At 64.8% G+C, this 18,034-nt stretch overlaps 3 protein-coding genes across 5 annotated transcripts in view; all 3 read left to right on the top strand.

The window, feature by feature from the left end:
• Positions 1-5,943, top strand: part of BSN (bassoon presynaptic cytomatrix protein) — an 87,356-nt gene extending 81,413 nt beyond the window's left edge. The window contains exons 6-12 of the mRNA XM_058812931.1: positions 697-2,830; positions 3,134-3,870; positions 4,220-4,313; positions 4,442-4,585; positions 4,769-4,823; positions 4,910-5,007; positions 5,532-5,943. Of these exons, the coding sequence (XP_058668914.1) occupies positions 697-2,830; positions 3,134-3,870; positions 4,220-4,313; positions 4,442-4,585; positions 4,769-4,809 (3,150 nt within the window). The 3' untranslated portion in view covers positions 4,810-4,823; positions 4,910-5,007; positions 5,532-5,943. The remainder of the gene's footprint in view (positions 1-696; positions 2,831-3,133; positions 3,871-4,219; positions 4,314-4,441; positions 4,586-4,768; positions 4,824-4,909; positions 5,008-5,531) is intronic.
• A 2,583-nt stretch (positions 5,944-8,526) lies between these two features.
• LOC131563051 (acylamino-acid-releasing enzyme-like) lies at positions 8,527-13,267 on the top strand. Of its 3 annotated transcripts, none has more exons than XM_058812920.1 (22): positions 8,527-8,758; positions 9,289-9,418; positions 9,516-9,642; positions 9,723-9,816; positions 9,922-9,997; positions 10,072-10,235; positions 10,308-10,445; positions 10,534-10,625; positions 10,737-10,777; positions 10,855-10,976; positions 11,134-11,194; positions 11,263-11,360; positions 11,437-11,488; positions 11,571-11,659; positions 11,768-11,906; positions 11,983-12,066; positions 12,140-12,220; positions 12,315-12,403; positions 12,506-12,696; positions 12,774-12,876; positions 12,950-13,056; positions 13,125-13,267. In XM_058812920.1, the coding sequence occupies exons 1-22, from the start codon at positions 8,747-8,749 to the stop codon at positions 13,228-13,230; spliced, it is 2,196 nt and encodes a 731-aa protein (XP_058668903.1). In that variant the 5' UTR covers positions 8,527-8,746; the 3' UTR covers positions 13,231-13,267. The 3 variants fall into 3 exon arrangements, with proteins under 3 accessions (XP_058668903.1, XP_058668902.1, XP_058668904.1); XM_058812919.1 differs by having other exon boundaries at positions 8,744-8,758; positions 9,271-9,418; XM_058812921.1 differs by lacking the exon at positions 8,527-8,758 and adding an exon at positions 9,019-9,114.
• Positions 13,268-13,538: 271 nt separating this feature from the next.
• APEH (acylaminoacyl-peptide hydrolase) lies at positions 13,539-18,019 on the top strand. Its single transcript, XM_058812715.1, has 22 exons — positions 13,539-13,577; positions 13,688-13,796; positions 13,873-14,002; positions 14,102-14,183; positions 14,276-14,351; positions 14,481-14,623; positions 14,826-14,963; positions 15,036-15,127; positions 15,219-15,259; positions 15,326-15,447; positions 15,613-15,673; positions 15,763-15,857; positions 15,939-15,990; positions 16,061-16,149; positions 16,345-16,486; positions 16,621-16,698; positions 16,771-16,851; positions 16,928-17,016; positions 17,107-17,297; positions 17,371-17,473; positions 17,563-17,669; positions 17,750-18,019. Exons 1-22 carry the CDS (start codon positions 13,548-13,550, stop codon positions 17,886-17,888), a joined length of 2,190 nt encoding a protein of 729 aa, XP_058668698.1. The 5' UTR covers positions 13,539-13,547; the 3' UTR covers positions 17,889-18,019.
• Positions 18,020-18,034: the final 15 nt, after the last annotated feature.

The raw sequence follows: 18,034 nt of genomic DNA, 5'->3' as shown, positions 1-18,034 counted from the left end.
GGCACCTCGGGACATTGCAGTTTCATTAGTCCTATGCAATTAATATTTCAAAAGGCCGGTCCCTGCAGCAGCTGATGGCAGCCAGCAGGCACAGACGTGCATGCCAACACCAGCAGCTGGAGGGAGGCCCTGGAGGTCCATTGGCTGCCCGAGCCTGTCAGCAGGCAGGAGATGCTGCGGGTTGGCAGCATCAGGGCTGTCCCCTGCTCCAGATGGGTCCCCCTTTGGTCTCGAGGAGCTACCACCATGCACAGCTGCACTTAGGGTTGTGGTGGGTCTTGCTCACACTTTTGCCTCTACACACCAGGATTGCCTTGGGCAGTCAAGTGCACAGCCAAGAAGTCCCAGGGCAATTCCTGGGGCAGCAGCACCCACCAGTAATCCCCCAAGTCCCTCTGCCAAGTGCCCGTGGACAGAAAGCATTTTTTGCAGCAGAGGGTATGCACGTGGCCAGCTCGGCGCTTGGCTGGCTGCCACCCCTGGTAATTACTCACAGAAAGCGCCCTGCCTGTTACTTCCATCCTATTTATTGCGCTTTTACATAAACGCCGCTTTCTCAGTGCATGGGGGAACACGTGCACAGCAGGATGCCTCACCCCAGCCCCTAGAGCACGGGAGGACCACTGCAATGCTTGGGCTGGGATGTGTGGGGGACACCCACCTGCCCCCCTGACCAGATGTCCCTTGGCTTTGCAGGTGGGGGGGCTGCAGTCAAGCTCGCTGGCACGCAAGGTGAAGCGGACGCTGCCCAGCCCACCACCTGAGGAGCCCCACGTCCCCTTGGCGAGCCCAGCTGCCTCCCAGCTCTACCTGAGCAGCCTGGCTCCCAAGGCCACCGCGCCTGTCACTAAGGCCAGCCTACTGAAGGAGCTGGACCGCGACCTGAGGCTGGTGGAGCATGAGGCCACCAAGCTGCGGAAGAAGCAGGCGGAGCTGGACGAGGAGGAGAAGGAGATCGATGCAAAGCTGAAGTACCTGGAGCTGGGCATCACCCAGCGCAAGGAGTCGCTGCTGAAGGATCGGGTTGGTGGGCGGGACCACCCCTACCTGCGCTACCCCGGGGATCGGCGCGACTACCTGTCAGACAGCGAGCTGCACAGCCTGCGCCTCGCCGCCTACGACAGCGCCGGCCTGCGCCCTGCCGGGCAGTACCCCGACTACACCGCCGCCGCCGCCGCTGCCGCCGCCGCCGCCGCCTCCTATGGCGCCTACCCGTACCCTGCCCCGCAGGGCCCCACCGCCTTCCCACCACCACGCCTCCAGCACCCCCAGTACCCCACTGCCAGCACCTCACAGGATGGCTTGCCGGCAGCTCCACTGCCCACCTTCACTTCGCCTGGTGGCTTCTCGGCCCCCGGCACCGCATACCCAGAGCTGGGCACCCCAGCCCAGCCAGGCTTCCAGCCCCCAAACCCCTACCAAGCCCCGAGCGCCTTCGCCGGGGCAGCCACCGTGCCGGCGGCACAGCCCACCCTCTACCAGAGCCCGGCAGACATAGCTGGCGGGCACCAGAAGCCGCGGCAGACTTCCCTGGCTGACCTGGAACAGAAGATCCCCACCAACTACGAGGTCATCGGTGCAGCCACCAGCTCCTCGGCCGTGCCTGACGTCACCTTCAGCAGTGCATCGGCGAGCAGTGGCTATGAGCAGTACAAGGCACCTGAGAGCCGGCCGGCTGAGAGAACCAGCACGGCACCAGGCCCCTCAGCCAGCTACTCTTCCGAGTCCCTCTACACCAATCTGGAGCAGAACATCCCCCGTAACTATGTGATGATCGAGGACATCAGCGAGCTCACCAAGGAGAGTCCGGCAGTGGACGGGCAGAAAGCAGAGCCAGTGGGCACGAGCGCCGATAGCCGCCACAGCAGAGAGAAGAGTGATCTAGGGGACACCGAGGGCTCCAGCCGTCCCTGCTGCTACACCAAAGCTGAGGAGGAGTCTGAGGAGGACATGTATGATCACCATGGCCCCGACCATCGTGGGAAGAACAGCTACTACCGGGGCACAGAAAGCAATGGCAGGGTGTCAGGGAGCTCCACCAGCTCGAGCTACTACTATGGGGACAGTGAGTACCGGCACTCCTCACGGATGGACAAGCACAGCTCTGGCACACCACTACCGAAGCATTCATCCAAGAACCTGGCACCTGCTGTCATCTCCTCCAAGCGCAGCAAGCACAGGAAGCAGGGCATGGAGCAGAAGATCTCCAAGTTCTCCCCCATTGAAGAAGCCAAAGATGTAGAGTCAGACCTGGCCTCCTACTCAACAACCACCTCAATTGGCAGCAGCAATGTGGCCTCCAGGGCCAAGAAGCTGCAGGATGAGATCACCTACGGCCTGAAGAAGAACGTCTATGAGCAGCAAAAGTACTACGGTGTCTCCAGCCGGGATCTGGTGGATGAGGAGGAGCGGGTCTACTCTTCCAGCAGCAGAACTCGCTCCTCTGGCTATGGGGTAGAAAAGTCCTCCAGCCGGGAGATGGGCGGCCGGAGCAAGTCCTATGAGCGGGAGAGCATGGAGCGCTCCCAGAAAGTCAGCTCCAAGCCCTCATCCCTCAGCATGAGCCAGAGCCGTGGGCGGGCGCCCATGCGCTCGCAGCACTCGGAGGAGGAGAGTCCTGTCAGTCCCATGGGGAAGTCAATGGGGGGGTCACGCACTGCAGGAGGGCCGGGCCCCCAGTCAGCAGGGGACCCCTGCTCCCAGTTCTGCTCCAGCCACTCGTTGCCTGATGTGCAAAAGCACATCAAAGATGTGCCAAGGAGTCACTCGTACAAGCACGAGGAGGGCTACGGCATGGATGATGCCCATTGCGTTGTCTCGGACAGCGAAGGTAACAGCTCCCCGTGGTGACCACCCCAGAGCATGGCACTTCCCCGGGGCATGCCCGTCCGCTCGTACGCAGAGACACTCTCACCGCCTCAGTTTGCTTGACACGTGCCTTCCTCCCCCTGCCCTGGGTGTTCGGTGTTAGCCGGTCCTGCACGGTGCCCTGCTGCGCCGCGTCCCGTCCCCACCGGCACGTGCTGTCCCCCGCGCGCGTGCCCGCTGCTTGTCCCTCCCACTTCATTGCATGGCTTCCGCCCGCGCAGCCTCGAGCGAGAGATTGACTGTGGTTTGTTTTTGGTTTCCGAAGCCTATCATTTGGGTCAGGAGGAAACAGACTGGTTTGATAAGCCCAGGGAGGCGCGGGCAGAGAGGGTCAGGCACTACGGTGGCCACTCTTCCTCACAGAAGAGACCCCCAGTTAAGCACACCTACCACGATTATGACGAGCCCCCCGATGAAGACCCGTGGCAGCATGACGACTACCCCCAACACCGCGAGCACCGGCACCACAGGGACTACGATCGCCACGCTGGCTCCTCCCGGCACGCCAGCGACGAGCCCCCACGCCGCTCATCGAAGCAGCACCCACGAGAATCTGGCCGCCATGAGCCCCGTGGCCACGGGCCTTCAGCCGGCCCCAAGAAGGCGCAGCAGCCCGAGTCCCGCGCGTCTTACGGCCCCAGCTCCGCTGATTACGCCCCATCATCCCGCCCCGCTGCTCACCACCACGGCACTGAGACCCCCAAGGCACAGAAACCTTCCCAGCCGCACGGGCCGGCCGCGCCAGCGCCGAAGCAGGAGCCCCTCACGCACCCACAGCAGCCGGCGGCCAGGCAGCAGCAGGCAGGGCAGCCGGCAGCGCGGCAGCAGCCGGCAGCACGCCAGGCTGCCCAGCCAGCAAGCTCGGCACAGCCTGAGACCAGGGGCAGGACACAGGGACCCCCCTCGTCCCGGCCACCGCAGCAGCAGCCAGGGCCGGCCCAGGCAGCAGGGAAGGCACCGGCCACACTCCATGCACAGCCGGGCGGGCACCCAGCACCGGCGGTAAGTACAGGCTTAGCTGGCCAGGCTGCATCCTGACCCCACAGCTCGGCCTGGAATCGGCACAGCTGGCTGCGGCCAGGGGCTGGCAGGGGAAGTGTTGGGAATGGGAGCCATGGAGTAAAGTGTATCCCACTCACACACCCAATACAGACACCCATAGGTGCTGTGGAAGCTGCCATCCCCTCGAGGGGACCCAGGAGGGGACAACACTCTGTCCTGGATGCTTTGCTCGTCTTCTGGGGTTGTGGAGCAGTGTTTGGGGGTTTCAGTGTCACCTCCCAGACTGTGCCACCCCTAGCAGATGCTCTGTTGGGAGGGTGAGCCCTGAGAACTGTTTTCTCCTTTCCAGACAAAAGTGGAGCCGACAGACACGTCCAAACCTGCAGCAAAAGTGCCACAGCAGCCGGGGAGAGCACCATCAGCACAGCCCCTGGGAGCAGCAGGTCAGTGAGCCCTAGTGGCACTGTGCCATCTGTCCCATCCCATGCCAGCTGCTTGGCACCCCAAAGCTCGGCTGAGCTCTGCCAGCCGGGCCTGTCCCCTGCTAACAGTGGCTTCGTTTGTCCCCCAGCAGACAGCAAGGCCGGTCCAAGGGCGGCTGGGCCACGTGGTCCCGCAGGCATGGCCACAGGGCAGCCCGGCGGGGAAGGAGAGAGTGTCTTCTCCAAAATCCTGCCAGGGGGGGCAGCGGAACAAGCAGGCAAACTAACTGAAGGTGAGGGCTGCTCCCGGGATGGGGACAGGGCGATGGTGCTCTTCTGCACCGAGACAGAGTCGGGCACCTTGGGGATGGCTGGGTGCAGCCAGTGGGATGCAGTGCTCCCACAGTTTGGGGCCCAGGGAGGTGGGGGACCAGGGTCACTACACCATCCTGACACCTGTCCTGCCTTCCCCACAGCGGTGTCAGCTTTCGGCAAGAAGTTCACTTCGTTCTGGTGAGAGAACGGCACAAGGTGAGTGCAGCCAGCAGTGGGCACTTTGCCATGGGCTCTCCCTGCCCCGGCCGTGCCTGATGCCCTCCTCCTCCCTTCCACTGCAGGAGTTTGGGAAGTGAGTGGAGATTTGAGTCGTTGCAGTGGAAAAACCTATGAAGAAGCCAATGAATTCAGCACGCGGCGCCAGACTCTGAGTATAACGGTGAGTGTACAGGGCACACCAGCACACAGCTCCCCTCTGCTGTGCCACCTCTGAGGTTCCAGCAGCACCACTGTCCCCTGAGCACCTGCTGAGCCCTGCTTTGCCATACTCTCAGCCCCCAGGCTGGGAAAGACACAGCATGGACCCATCCCCTTCATGCTGGGTCACTCATCGCCATCTTCATCCCCAGGTGCTGGCCCCAGGCCGAGGCGTGGAGGCTTGGCCTTGTTCCACAGTCTCGGCAGCGCTGGTGCAGACCCTGGGTTTCCAGGGAAGCTTTGGGTGGTCCGGGCTCTGCTCCGGGAGCCCGTCCAGCGCGGGGGCGGGCGGAGGCGGCGGCAGCTGCTCCGCTGGCAGTGCCTCTTGGCTCTCTGGGGCCTTTTTGCTCGGGCCAGCGCTGCCGCTCGGCGGGGACCCTTCCGCGGGGAGAGGCTGCTCGGACTAACGCCTCTCTCTCTCGCTCTCTCTCTCTCTGTCTCTCTCTCTCTTTCTTTCTCTCTCTCTCCCTCTCTGTCTCCCGCAAGCTTTTGAAAACAGGGCGATCCCTGGATGCTGGACCAAACGACGGCCGAGCAGGGGCCCGGCGGACGCCCCGGGGCGGGTGCCCCCCACGCCTGGCGAGCAGCTCCGGCGCGGCACTCGGCGAGCCCCGGCAGCTGCCCCGAGGGGATGGGCCTGGTCCGGACCGTCGGGTCAGGCCCCGTAGGTCGGCTGCGGCCCTTTCTCAAGATTATACGCAGAGTTGTTCCCTCTGAACCCCAGCTCTGGCCTCTTCATAGGTTTTTCCCCCCCGCGAGCCGAGGGCTGGGCGCCGTGGGCGCCGCTCCTCCTTCCCGACCCCACCCGCCCCGCCGGGGCCGTCCCCGCGCCCCCCGCACTGCGCCGGGGAGCCCGGGGCGCGTCAGCTAGGACCTAACACTGTTCACTACCGAAATACGAGGCCATAGGACTCTGACAGGCGGCGCGGCCGGCTGGGCGCTTGTCCCGAAGCCATTGGAAGCATTGAAAGGGCCGCGCTCGCCCTCGCCACGCAGCCAGCGCGCCTGCCGCCGGGCACCCCTTTTCTTTCAAGAACAGCCTTAATCATCCCACTTTGATTTCTGTGTATACCTCATCCGCACCGGGGGGTGGGGGGGGGGGGCACGGGGCGTCGTCAGGGGGGTCCTTTTTTCCTCGGTTTCTTTGGGTTCATTTTCTTTTGGTTTCGGGGTTTTATTTTTCTAAAGTTTATACCAAATCCTCTTCCCTCTTTGCTTTGTGCGATGAGTTAGCACACGGGCTGTCGTCTGTAGAAGCAATAGAGTGCAGGAGGCTACAAAAGAGCACAAATCCCGTGGAACAAGATCAGGAGAGCTTTGCCTCCGGCAGTATCCTTCCTTTTACTGTGCAATCCAAGTCCTTCTCAAGCCATTTTGCGGGGACGGCCGGCGCAGCGGCCGGCGGCCAAAGCCCACTCGCCCTGCCAGGAGGGGATTCCCAGGGGGGGAGGCAGCCCGAGGAGGGGGCTCGCCCGCGCCCCGCCGCCTCCCCGCGCTGGCAGCGCCCCGCCGACACCCCCGTGGCGTGGGGCAGCCGCCCGCTCCCCCGCCTGATGTTCTATGCAACGAAATAACACGACTCCAGAACAAGACCTGTGAATAGCTAATCAGTTCAATGTCGCGCCTAAGGGTTCCATCGCAAAGCGTGCCGCCGAGCGACCCGAGAACTATTCAGTACCGACCACCCGTGCGTATGAATTCGTGGCATGTTCGACCCACGGAGGGCCACTTTGCCAAAGGGCAGCCCTAGCGCCCGTGACCGTCTGTCCCGTCCTAGAGCATGGCTTGCTACTTCTCTGCACGGTTCCACCCGCCTTTCAGTGCTTGCTGTTCTTTGCCTGGACTTTTCTTTTTTTCTTCTCCATCAGTCCATCGCTGTACTGAAAGCTCTTAGCAGATTTATGCACTTGTGATCGAGGACCCGGCTGCCGCGGGAAGCCCACGCTTTGTGGCGGATCCCTGGCCGGGAGCTCTGCCGGTCCGGTGCCCAGGGCTGGGGGCAGGCCGGCGGCTGTGGCACGCGGGAGGAGAGCCCCGGCCCCGCGCTCCGCCGCCGCCTCTCCCGGCCCGTGACAAGTGCAGAGCCCGGGGGCGCCTCCCGCGGGCCGCCGGCCCCGCCGCTCCCCGCGCTGTAAATACTTGTACAGTGTGTCAACCGCACGCGGGACCGAGACCCCCGCCGGGGCCAGTGTCGCCGCCCGAGCACATCCGCCACCTTGCCTTCGTGCCTGCCAGGAGCGGGAGCGCGCAGCCCCCGCAGGGCCGGGCCCCCAGCCCCAGGTGTGGCGATCTGCTGGACAGGGCGGGGGGACGGGGCGTGCAAAGAGCGAGGGCCGAGCGCGGCTGGGCGCCCTTTCCAGCGGTAAGTGCGATGCCGGGTGCGCTCCCTCTGAACATTGTGACGGTGTGCGTGTCTGCTGTGCTCTGTGCCACCCGTAGTGACCCCGTACCGTGCCGTACCGTGCCGTACCGTGCCGTACCACCCCCGCCGCTGTGTCGTGACTCCCTCCCAGAAGCTGCCCCCTCACCAGGTGTTTCTGTGGGAACAGAATAAAAAGGACTTGACACAAACCACGGACTGGCCCAGATTCTTGCCTGCCTGCAGTGTGGGGGACGGGGGATCGGGACCCCTGCCGTGGTGGGGGTAGCTGGAATGGATCTGGTTGTCACCAAGCACTGTTGAGCTCTACCACTCACAGCTGGGCTGCAGGGATAGGGGGTCCCTGTGGGCATCAAGGACCCGATCTCACCTGCCTGGCCAGGCTGCTGGCTCTGGTGGGCTCCCAAGGGCCCAATCCCCGTTGGCAGAGCTGCTGCGGGCGCCAATGACTCAATCCCACCCCCCTGAGCAGGCTGCTCAGTCCCGTGGGCCCCCGATGGCCCGATACCCCCCAGCCAGGCTGCGGGGCTGGGATCCCTGTGCCTCTCGAGTCCGATCCACCCGGTCCTGCGCATAGAGCCCCTGTTCTGCAACCACCCGGTGGGCAAACCACCCCGGGACGATCCAGAGGCTGCGGGGCTGTTGCCTTCTATACCAAGGCAGGCGACCTGGTTCTGAGGTACAGCTCGACAGCCCACTCTCCAGGGCCGTTCGGGCCAATGACACACGCAGACACCAATGTGGTGGACGGTCAAAAGGCGTTTATTACTTCTTCTCGTGGGGTCTTATAGTCTAAGGGGTCTCTACGTCAAAAAGGGGTTTGTCTTTCTTATCTATGGTTAGTAGGGAATGGAAAAGTACTGGGTAAGGAGTGGAAAGTTACTGGCTTCAGTGGGGCAACATTCCTACTGTTAGTGGGGCCACATTCCTATGTTAATTTCTTATCTATGAGTAACTGAGGGTCTTATCTATGGGGAACAGAAGGTCCTATCTATGGGGAACAGAGGGTCCTGCCTTTCCGTAACATCGCGACAATCTTCCGCAGCGCCTCTCCCTGACTACCACACGGGGCCGCGGTCTGTCCCCCGGCTGCCGCCTCAGAGGGCCCCGGGGGCGATCGGCGGCAGGGGACGGCCGCCGGGACGCGTCGGGAGTACCGGGGACTGTCCTGCATGCGGCTGCAGCGCCGCCCGCGCCCACCGGGGGGCGCCTCAAAGCGGGAGGTGCCCCGAGCACCGCAGCCAATGGGAGGTGCCGCAGGCCTGAGGCCCCGCCCCATCCCGGAAGTGCCGAGCCTGGCCCCGCCCCCCGTCGCGAGGACATGGAGCCGCCGGTGAGGGAATGGGGGGAGTGACGTCAGAGCCCCGGGACCCTCCCCCGCTGCCCCCCCCGTCCGTCCCCCGGGATCCCGTCCCGCAGCGCCCCCGCGCCCCCCGACCCCGCTGCTCCGCCGGCTCTCCGGCTCGGCACCACCCCCGTACCCTTCCACTTCCTCCATAGACTCCAACTGCTGCAGCACCCTCCTAGGCTCCTTTGCACCCCAGGACCTGCACTCAGGATCCTGGTGGTCACGGGTACCCCCGCAACTGTCCCAGTGCCCTCCTGGTCCCGGCTATGTACCCCAGGATCTGCTCTCCAGTGCCTTCCTGGTCCCTGGTGCCCCAGTAGTGTCCTGGCTCTGCACCCCCGGTATTGCCCCAGTCCTGCGCTGTTCTCCTCCCCCATGTTCTCCTCCTCTTCAAGCGCTGCCCCCAGTACCCCCCAAAATCCCCCCCGTCTATACTGGAGCCCCATTAAGTGCCCCTGTGCCCCGTTACTCCCCGGTCCGGCCCCCCTCCCCTCCAGCCGCGGCGTGTCCCGCAGGTACAGCCACGTGCGGAGGAGCTGTCGGAGCTGTACCGAGAGCTGAGCCAGCACCCGGGGCTCAGCACCGCCTGCCTCGGCCCCGACCTCACCACCCAGTACGGGGGCAAGTACTGCAGCCTCTACACCGGTACGGGGATGGGGAGGACTGGGAGGGAAAGAGGGGTCCGGGGAGTCCTTGCCTGGCTGGTAGTGATGCAGCTGGTGCCTCACCCTGCTCCCCGCAGAGTGGTCACAGCGGGACCTGGCGAGGGCTGAGAACATCAAGTTCTGCCGTCAGTATCTCATCTTCCACGATGGAGCCTCCATTGTCTACTCGGGGCCCGCTGGCACCTGCTCTGAGATCAAGGACGAGTAAGTCCCATCCTGCCCCTCACACGTCCTGGGGGAAGCAGTAAGTGGGGGCTGGTGGGCACTCACCCACTCACCCTCAGGCTGCTGAGCCGGGAGTCCCCCAGTGGGATGCTGAAGGCCGTCCTGCGCAAGGTCCCTGCCAAGGAGAAGGAGAAAGAAAAGCAGTTCCTGGAGGTAAGGAGGGTTCTGAGGGAAAATGGATATTTATTCACTGGGGTTCGGGGCTGGGACCACACCGTGTCTTGGCACCTGGTGATGCCCTGGCATCTCTGCCCCCAGGTCTGGGATCAGAACCGGAAGGTGAAAAGCATCGACCTGACAGCGCTGGACAAGCATGGCAGCGTCTATGATGATGGTGAGGGGCTGGGGGATGCCAGGGAATGTGGGTTTTCAGGGGGCAGGGTGGCCAATGCTGACCTGCCCCCGCAGACCAGTTTGGGTGCCTTGCCTGGTCTCACTCGGAGACCCACCTGCTCTATGTGGCGGAGAAGAAGCGTCCCAAGGCTGAGTCCTTCTTCCAGAGCAAAGCCCCCGAGCTGGGCACCTCTGATGAGGACACAGGGCACCCCAAGAAGGAGGATGCACCCATCAAGGTGGGGTCCCCCCACCCTGGGTCAGCTGGGGGCTGGCTGTGTGGCTGTGGGGCTGACCAGACTGTGCCACAGGGCGAGCAGTTCGTGTACCACGAGGACTGGGGAGAGACGCTGAGCACCCGCAGTGTGCCCGTCCTCTGCGTCCTGGACATCGAGGGCAACAGCATCTCGGTGCTGGAGGGCATCCCAGAGCACCTCTCTCCCGGCCAGGTCAGGATGGGGAGCAGCAGGGAACCAGAGAAGGGAGGTTTCAGAAGCCAGCAGCATTTTGTGTTGAGTATCTCCCCTCTCCCCACAGGCTTTCTGGTCACCTGAGGACACCGGCGTGGTGTTCGTGGGCTGGTGGCACGACCCCTTCCGCCTGGGGCTGCGGTACTGCACGAACCGCCGGTGAGTCCCTGCAGGGCACCCCACAGCCCAGCCCTGCTGGTGGGCCCTGCAGGGCACCAACCCCACAGCCTGGCCCCCTGACCCCACTGTGACACCCCTCTGTGCTGGCAGGTCAGCGCTCTTCTACGTGGACCTGACAGGGGGGAGATGCGGTAAGCAGTGTATGCCCCAATCCTGCTGGTGCCCTGGCTCCCCTGCCACCCCTCACCATCCCCTCGTGCCCACGCAGAGCTGCTCTCTGAGGACACCAAGGCTGTGTGGTCACCACGACTCAGCCCCGATGGCTGCCGCATCGTCTACCTGGAAAACAATGTCCTGGGCCCCCACCAGCAGTGCAGCCAGCTCCGCATGGTGAGCAGCACCAGGGGGACACTGGCAGGCACCAAGGAGGTGCCAGGGTGCCCATGCTGGGGTGGGGCTGGCAGGAGGGCAGCAATGTCCCCTCCTTGGGCTGCAGTGGGGGCAGGCAGGCTGAGACCCTCCAAAACTTGCCCAATGTCTCCTGCAGTACGACTGGTACACCAAACACACCAGCACGGTGCTGGAGGTTGTGCCACGGCAAGCATGGGGTGAGTACAGCTCTGGGGGTGTTGGGGGAGACTCAGGGGGATGCTGAGTACCAGCACTCTGATCACAGGTGCCTTCCCGGGAATCTACTGTGGCGCGCTGCCAGGGATGTGCTGGGCGGCCGACAGCCGCAGGATCCTGCTGGACACGGCCCAGCGCAGCCAGCAGGTGAGGGGGTGCTGGGGGACACAGGGGGGGCCTGGCTGGGTCAGGGCTCCACTGAACTCTGCTCTCCTGCCCCTAGGATGTGTTCGTGGTGGACACGGCAACAGGCACCACAACTTCGCTGACAGCTGGTGAGTGACAGGCCAATGGGGCCATGTGGTGCCAGGGGTGGGGAGAGGGTCACACCTGCAGGTCTGACCCCCTCCTCCCCAGATTCTCCCCAGGGAAGCTGGTCTGTCCTCACCATTGACCGGGACCTCTTGGTGGCCAGGTTTTCCACCCCTAGCTGCCCCCCCATGTTGGTAAAGTCATGTCCCCAGTGCCCACCAGCTCCTTGGCATGGGCACTGAGCCCTCTCCCCCATGCCCACCAGCCCTTTGGCACAGGCACTGACTCCTCTCCCTGCACAGAAAGTGGCAGTCCTGCCCGCTGCTGGCCATGAGGCACAGACACAGTGGATCTGCCTGCAGGATGCCCCCCCCATGCCTGGCATCAGCTGGGGCATCCGCACCCTGCAGCCCACACCAGAGCAGGAGCATCCCCAGTACAGTGAGTGCCTGAGGTGGGGTCAGGCTGTGCTCCACCATCCTCACTGCTCCCTGACACCCCCTCCCTGCCTCCACAGGGGGCCTGGACTTCGATGCCATCCTGATGCGCCCAAGCAAGGGTCCCGCTGGCCAGAAGCCCCCCTTGGTCGTGATGCCCCATGGTAAGAGCTTGTCCCCATCCCACTGTACCCCAGCCAGGCAGTGTCACCCCCCTTTTGCTTTTGCCATTTGCAGGTGGTCCTCACTCCGTCTTCACGGCCGGGTGGATGCTGTACCCGGCGGCGCTGTGCCGTGCGGGCTTTGCTGTGCTGCTGGGTGAGTGACACCAGGGCTCTGGTGGCACAGCACCCATGGAGGGGCAGGGTGGGGGCATGAAGGAGGAAGGGCTCTGACACTGCTCCCCACACAGTGAATTACCGTGGCTCACTGGGCTTTGGCCAGGACAGCGTGGCCTCCCTGCCAGGCAACGTGGGCACGCAGGACGTACGCGATGTGCAGGTATGGCCTGGCACATGGTCCTGGGGCACTGTGTGCTCCTGCAGGTGCCCTGAGAAGGGAAAGTGGGGCTGCCTGCTCAGTGGGTGTTCCCCGTGGTGGCAGCTCTGTGTGGAGCGGGTGCTACAGGAGGAGATGCTGGATGCTACCCGGGTGGCACTGGTCGGTGGCTCGCATGGGGGCTTCCTGGCGTGCCACCTCATCGGGCAGTTCCCTGACACCTACCGTGCCTGCGTGGTCCGCAACCCCGTGGTGAACATCGCCTCCATGGTGGCCACCACCGACATCCCGGACTGGTGAGTACTGCTACCCCAGCTTCCCAGGCTCCTTGCCATCCCAGCCATACATGTGCCCCCAACTCTCTTGCCCGCAGGTGCCTGACAGAGACAGGGCTGCCCTACAAACCTGATGCTCTGCCAGACCCAGCCCAGTGGACAGAGATGCTGCACAAGTCACCCATACGCTATGCTGACCAGGTATGTCACTGTCCCCATCCCCATCCCTGTCCCCAACAGCAGTGCCACTGCTGAGGCTGTGCTGCTCCTGCAGGTCCGTGCACCCGTGCTGCTGATGCTGGGGGAGGATGACCGGCGTGTGCCCCCCAAGCAGGGTCTGGAGTATTACCGTGCCCTCAAGGTCCGGGGGGTGCCCACACGGTGAGTGGGGTGCTGAGGGCTTGAGCTGTGGCGTGCAGACACAGCACTAATCCCTGTTTCACCTCTAGGCTGCTCTGGTACCCAGGGAACAACCATGCGCTGGCTGGTGTCGAAGCCGAAGCTGATGGCTTTATGAACATGGCGCTGTGGCTGCTCAAGCACCTGCAGTGCTAAGGCTGCTGACCCCTGCTGCTGACCCTCAATAAACGATGTAGTTCAGCACCCCAGTGTCTCTAGTGGTTGTGCTGGTACCGGTGTCATTTCCACTCCCAGAGCTCCAGGGGCTGGTGGCCACTGGACCTTTCAGCTGCCCGGGTGTGCGGTTGTGCCATGGGGATGTGTTGGGCCATGGGAAGGGTGACCCCGGCCTGGCCATGGAGGGAGCGGCCGGAGGGCTGGCACCGGCCGGGCGCTGCCGCCGGGCTCCTCCCGCCTGCTTTGGCAGCCGTCCCAGTGCGGGCGGCAGGCCCGGCCCGGCAGAGAACAGCCCCATGGCCACAGCGACCGAGAAGGGTGTGGAGGTGGGCAGGGGGCTCAGGGGCGTGTGGGTGGGCACAGCCCCGCTTCAGGCGGGGGGCATGGACAGGGGGGTGAGCTTACCGCCGTCCAGCACGTCCCTTCCCTCATCCAGGCGGCCCACGGCCCCGCTGCCTGCTACCGGGAGCTGAGCCGGTTCCCTGCCGTCACCCGTGCCGCCCTCAGGGCCGCGGCTGGGGGCCAGACCTTCCAGCTCTACACCGGTGAGTGGCGGACCCGGCCGCTCCCGCGCCTTTGTGCCGGTCGGTGTGAGCGGGCGCTGACGGTCCCGTCCCTCAGAGTGCAGCCGCCCCGACCTGGCCCGCCGGCGGCTCCTGTGCTTCGGCCGCCACTACAGCCTGCAGCGCACAGCCGGCCGCCAGGGCCTCGCCGTCAGCCGGACCGCGCTCAGCGCTGAGATCCACAACCAGTAGGGCACGGGCGGGTGCGGGCTGGGGCGCTGTGTCTGTGCCGCGGCCGCTGCCCACAGCGCACGGCCCGCCGCAGCCGCCGTCCCTCCCGCCCTCAGGCTCCTCAGCCAGGACTCGCCCACGGGCCAGCGCCGCGCCGCGCTCAAACGCTGCCCGCCGCAGGGCCGCGAGCTGCTGGAGGTAACGCGGCTGTGCCGGCCCCTCACGGGGCGGGCCGGGTGCCGGTGCAGGGCGGTGGGCACCGTGTACACCGTGTGCCGCCCGTCCCCCAGGTGTGGGACGGCGGGGGATGCAGCCACAGCGTGGATCTCACGGCGCTGGGGAAGCATGGGGACGTCTACACGGAGGGTAGGGCCTCTTCCCCGCGGTTCCCGCCCACAGCAGGGCTGAATTGGTGTGGCCGGCAGCCCTGGTGGCTACCTGGTGCCCAGTTGTGCCTGTACCAGGCTGGGCTTTGGCACTCCTTTGCCATGCCAGGGCCTTTTGCCTGCCTGGCCTGGTCGCACTCGGAGACACGGCTCCTCTATGTGGCTGAGAAGAGCCGGCCCAAACCGCAGCCCCCCTGCCCCTGGGATGTGCCTGGAGCAGCCTGGCCAGCAGCAGAGGATGAGGATGAGGAGGTAGGTGCCCCATGAGTGTGTTCAGTGCACCCCCAAGCATGCCATGCGCACTGCGAACATGGCACAAGCCCCTTGGGCACACCAGGCACCCCCTGAACGTGCTGTGCACCCCGTGAGTGTGCCGTACATCCCATGAGCGTGTCATGGACAGAGCTGCGTGCCTGGGGGCACCGGCCATGGGGCTGATGGGTCTGTGCCACAGGGCAAGCAGTTTGTGTACCACGAGGACTGGGGGGAGGCCCTGAGCACACGCAGCATGCCAGTCCTCTGCGTCCTGGACCTGCAGGGCCTCAGCCTGTCAGTGCTGGAGGGAATCCCAGAGCACCTCTCCCCTGGCCAGGTCAGGATGGGGTGCAGGGAACGTCCAGGGGACCCAGCCTGGGGCTGTGGGATGAGCCTGACTGTCACACAGGCCCTGTGGTCCCCGGATGACCGTGGTGTGGTGTTCGTGGGCTGGTGGCACAAGCCCTTCCGCCTGGGGCTGAACGCCTGCTCCAACAGGAGGTGGGTCCCAGCCAGCAACCAGCACCGTGCCAGGATGTCCATGCAGTGTCAGCACAGTGGGGGTCCAACCTGACCCACTTTTTCCTCCCAGGTCAGGGATTTTCTACTTGGACCTTGCCAGTGGGTGCTGCGGTGAGTGCTGGGGTGCTGGGGGGGTGCCTGGGCATCCCTGGGATGCTGACCCCTTGGTGCCCACAGAGTTGCTGTCAGCAGAGGAGGGTTCTGTCTGCTCCCCCCGGCTGAGCCCTGATGGCCAGCGCCTGCTCTACCTGGAGGGGGCTGTGGGGGGGCCCCACCGGCAGTGTCTGCGCCTGCGCATGGTGAGTTGGGCACCAGGCACGGCTGTGCCACCTTGTGCTGCCAGCACAGTGCCCAGGTGTCACAGCCTCTCGCAGTGCCTGGCTGGGGTGGGGGTGTCCCCAAGCCTCCCTGCTGCCTCAGTTTCCCCTGGCATGGGTCCATCCCTGAACACTAGCTCTCCCCAGCTCACCTGGCAGACAAGGCAGACAGTGACAGTGCTCGACATGGTTCAGGAGCCCACGGAGGGTGAGCACGGCATGGTGGGCAGAGCTGGGTTCTGATGGGGGGCTGGTGCCACTCCCTGCCAGGTGCCCATGACCTTGCCCCACTTGCAGCCTTTGCCGGGCTCTACACGGAGGTGCTGCCCCCACGGTGCTGGGCAGCTGACAGCCGGCGAGCCGTGCTGGGCACCCCTCAGCGCAGCCGCACGGTGAGTGCAGGGCATGGCAGGGCAGGGACGTGACCACACAGCCCATGGTGACACCACTGCCTGTGCTCTGCATCTCCACAGGACCTGCTGCTCGTGGATACCAAGGCGTGCACTGTCACCAACCTCACAGCAGGTACATGGTACCGGCCACCCGTGGTGCTCTAGTGAGCAGCTGTGGTCACCAACACATGTTCTGTCCCCAGGGTCATCTGAAGGGTGTTGGGAGCTGCTCACTCTCCAGTGGGACCTGCTGGTGGCCACCTGCTCAGCCCCCCACCACCCCCCCAGCCTGGTGAGCAGTGCCCTGGCACCATGTGGCACAGTGGGATATGGCACAGCAATGTGCAGCCAGACACAGCACAGTGTGGCACACATGCCATGGTGTGGTGTGGCATAGGGAGGCACAGTGTGGTGTGGCACAGCCAGATCCAATATATCACAGCCTTGCCACGGCACAGCCCCAGTGTCATCCATTGCCTGTGCCCAGGTGGTGGCCGTGCTGCCACCAGCAGGCCAGGAGCTGCCCCTTGGCTGGGTGCCAGTGGAGGAGACCCCAACCGTTCCTGGTGTCACCTGGAAGACCCTGACGATCCAGCCACCCTGCAGCGAGCAAGGTCCTGATGTACAGGGTGAGCCCCTGTACAGGGTGCCCCTGCTGCACCTTGGTGCTGCCTGGGTGCCAGGAACCCTTGGGAGTGGTGGGGGGCAGGATGCTGGGTGCCCAGGGTGGTGGCTGCTGAATGGGACCCTTTCCCTGGCACAGATACCCAGGCTTTTGAGGCCCTGCTGCTGAGCCCCTCAGATGGCACACCACCGCACCCCCTTGTTGTGTGCCCCCATGGTGAGTGTGGGGACAGTGGGGACACCCTGGCAGTGCTGGTGGCAGCCCAGGTGATGCCCATGCTGGCCCCAGGTGGCCCCCATGCTGTCTTTGATGCCCGCTGGCGTCCGAGCATGGCTGCGCTGTGCCAGCTGGGCTTCGCCGTGCTCCTGGGTGAGTGCTGTGGGGCTCGGGGACATGTGGCCCTGTGTCCCAGTGAGACATGGCACCCACGGACCTGTCTCCTCAGTGAACTATCGTGGCTCCCTGGGCTTCGGCCAGGCCAGCATCAGCTCCCTGCTTTCCCGTGTGGGTGAGCAGGATGTGGCAGACACCCAGGTGAGGGGTGCTGGGCTGAGGGTGCTGGGAGGATGCTGCTGGGAGGATGCTGCTGTTTGGGTGCCAATGGTGGGTGCCCCACGGGTGCAGCTGGCAGTGGAGCAGGCGCTGCACAGAGAGCCCCTGGACCCACACCGCCTGGCTCTGCTGGCTGGCTCCCACGGAGCCTTCATCGCCCTCCACCTCCTCACCTGTGAGCCTGAGCGTTACCAAGCCTGTGCCCTGCGCAGCCCTGTCTCCAACCTGCCCGCACTGCTGGGCACCTCTGACATCCCTGACTGGTGAGTGCTACCCCCATCCTGTGCTGTGCCATGCCATGTCCCTGTGATACCTACTGGTGTCTCTGTGCTGCAGGCGCTACACCTCCCTGGGGCTGCCCTACTCCTTTGAGCGAGTGCCATGTGCTGAGGACGTGGCCACCATGCTACTGCGCTCACCCATCGCCCAGGCAGCCCAGGTAGGGCAGGGTGAGGATGGGTGTGGGGTGCCAGGTGCGGGGTGCCAGGTGTGTGGGGTGTCAGGCACCCACTGAGGGCAGTGCTGTAGGTACAGACACCGGTGTTGCTGTGCGTGGGTGCCCGGGACCGGCGCGTCAGCCCCACACAGGCGCTGGAGCTGTACCGGGTGCTGCGGGTCAGGGGTGTGCCAGCACGGTGAGTGGGGTGCAGGTGGGAGCTGGGAGGGAGCTCTGGGGTGCTGGATGGGCATCTTCCCATCCTGCCCCTCCCCACAGGCTGCTGTGGTACCCAGAGGGTGGCCATGCACTGGCTGGTGTGGAGACGGAGGCCGATGTCTTCAAGAACTGTGCCCACTGGTTCCTCCAGCACCTGGGGCAGCCCAGGCGGGATGAGACAGGCTGGCACAGCTCCTAGTGCCCACAGTGGTCCTGGTCAGCCCTGGGGTGACTGCTGGCCCTGGGGAGCACACCAGCACCAGAGGCAGATGGAGTGAGTGCAGCCAGGGGCAGGGATGTGGGCTGGAGTTTGGTGTTAAATAAAAGTGACACCGTGTGCAGTGC

The sequence above is a fragment of the Ammospiza caudacuta genome, chromosome 12, assembly GCF_027887145.1.
Source record: "Ammospiza caudacuta isolate bAmmCau1 chromosome 12, bAmmCau1.pri, whole genome shotgun sequence".
Taxonomy (NCBI): Eukaryota; Metazoa; Chordata; class Aves; order Passeriformes; family Passerellidae; genus Ammospiza; species Ammospiza caudacuta.
Note: the sequence above shows the minus strand (reverse complement) of the source record. Positions and strands in the feature narration are given on the sequence as shown.

What these genes read in the sequence shown, in the direction of transcription:
- APEH (XM_058812715.1), top strand. Translation starts at nt 13,548, where the DNA reads ATGGCCACAGCGACCGAGAAGGGTGTGGAG. An exon ending in GACCTTCCAGCTCTACACCG is followed by an intron (nt 13,797 to 13,872) that starts GTGAGTGGCGGA and finishes CCCGTCCCTCAG; the next exon opens with AGTGCAGCCGCCCCGACCTG. An exon ending in CCATCGCCCAGGCAGCCCAG is followed by an intron (nt 17,474 to 17,562) that starts GTAGGGCAGGGT and finishes GCAGTGCTGTAG; the next exon opens with GTACAGACACCGGTGTTGCT.
- LOC131563051 (XM_058812919.1), top strand. An exon ending in CGGCCCAGCGCAGCCAGCAG is followed by an intron (nt 11,361 to 11,436) that starts GTGAGGGGGTGC and finishes TCCTGCCCCTAG; the next exon opens with GATGTGTTCGTGGTGGACAC. An exon ending in CTTGGTCGTGATGCCCCATG is followed by an intron (nt 12,067 to 12,139) that starts GTAAGAGCTTGT and finishes TGCCATTTGCAG; the next exon opens with GTGGTCCTCACTCCGTCTTC.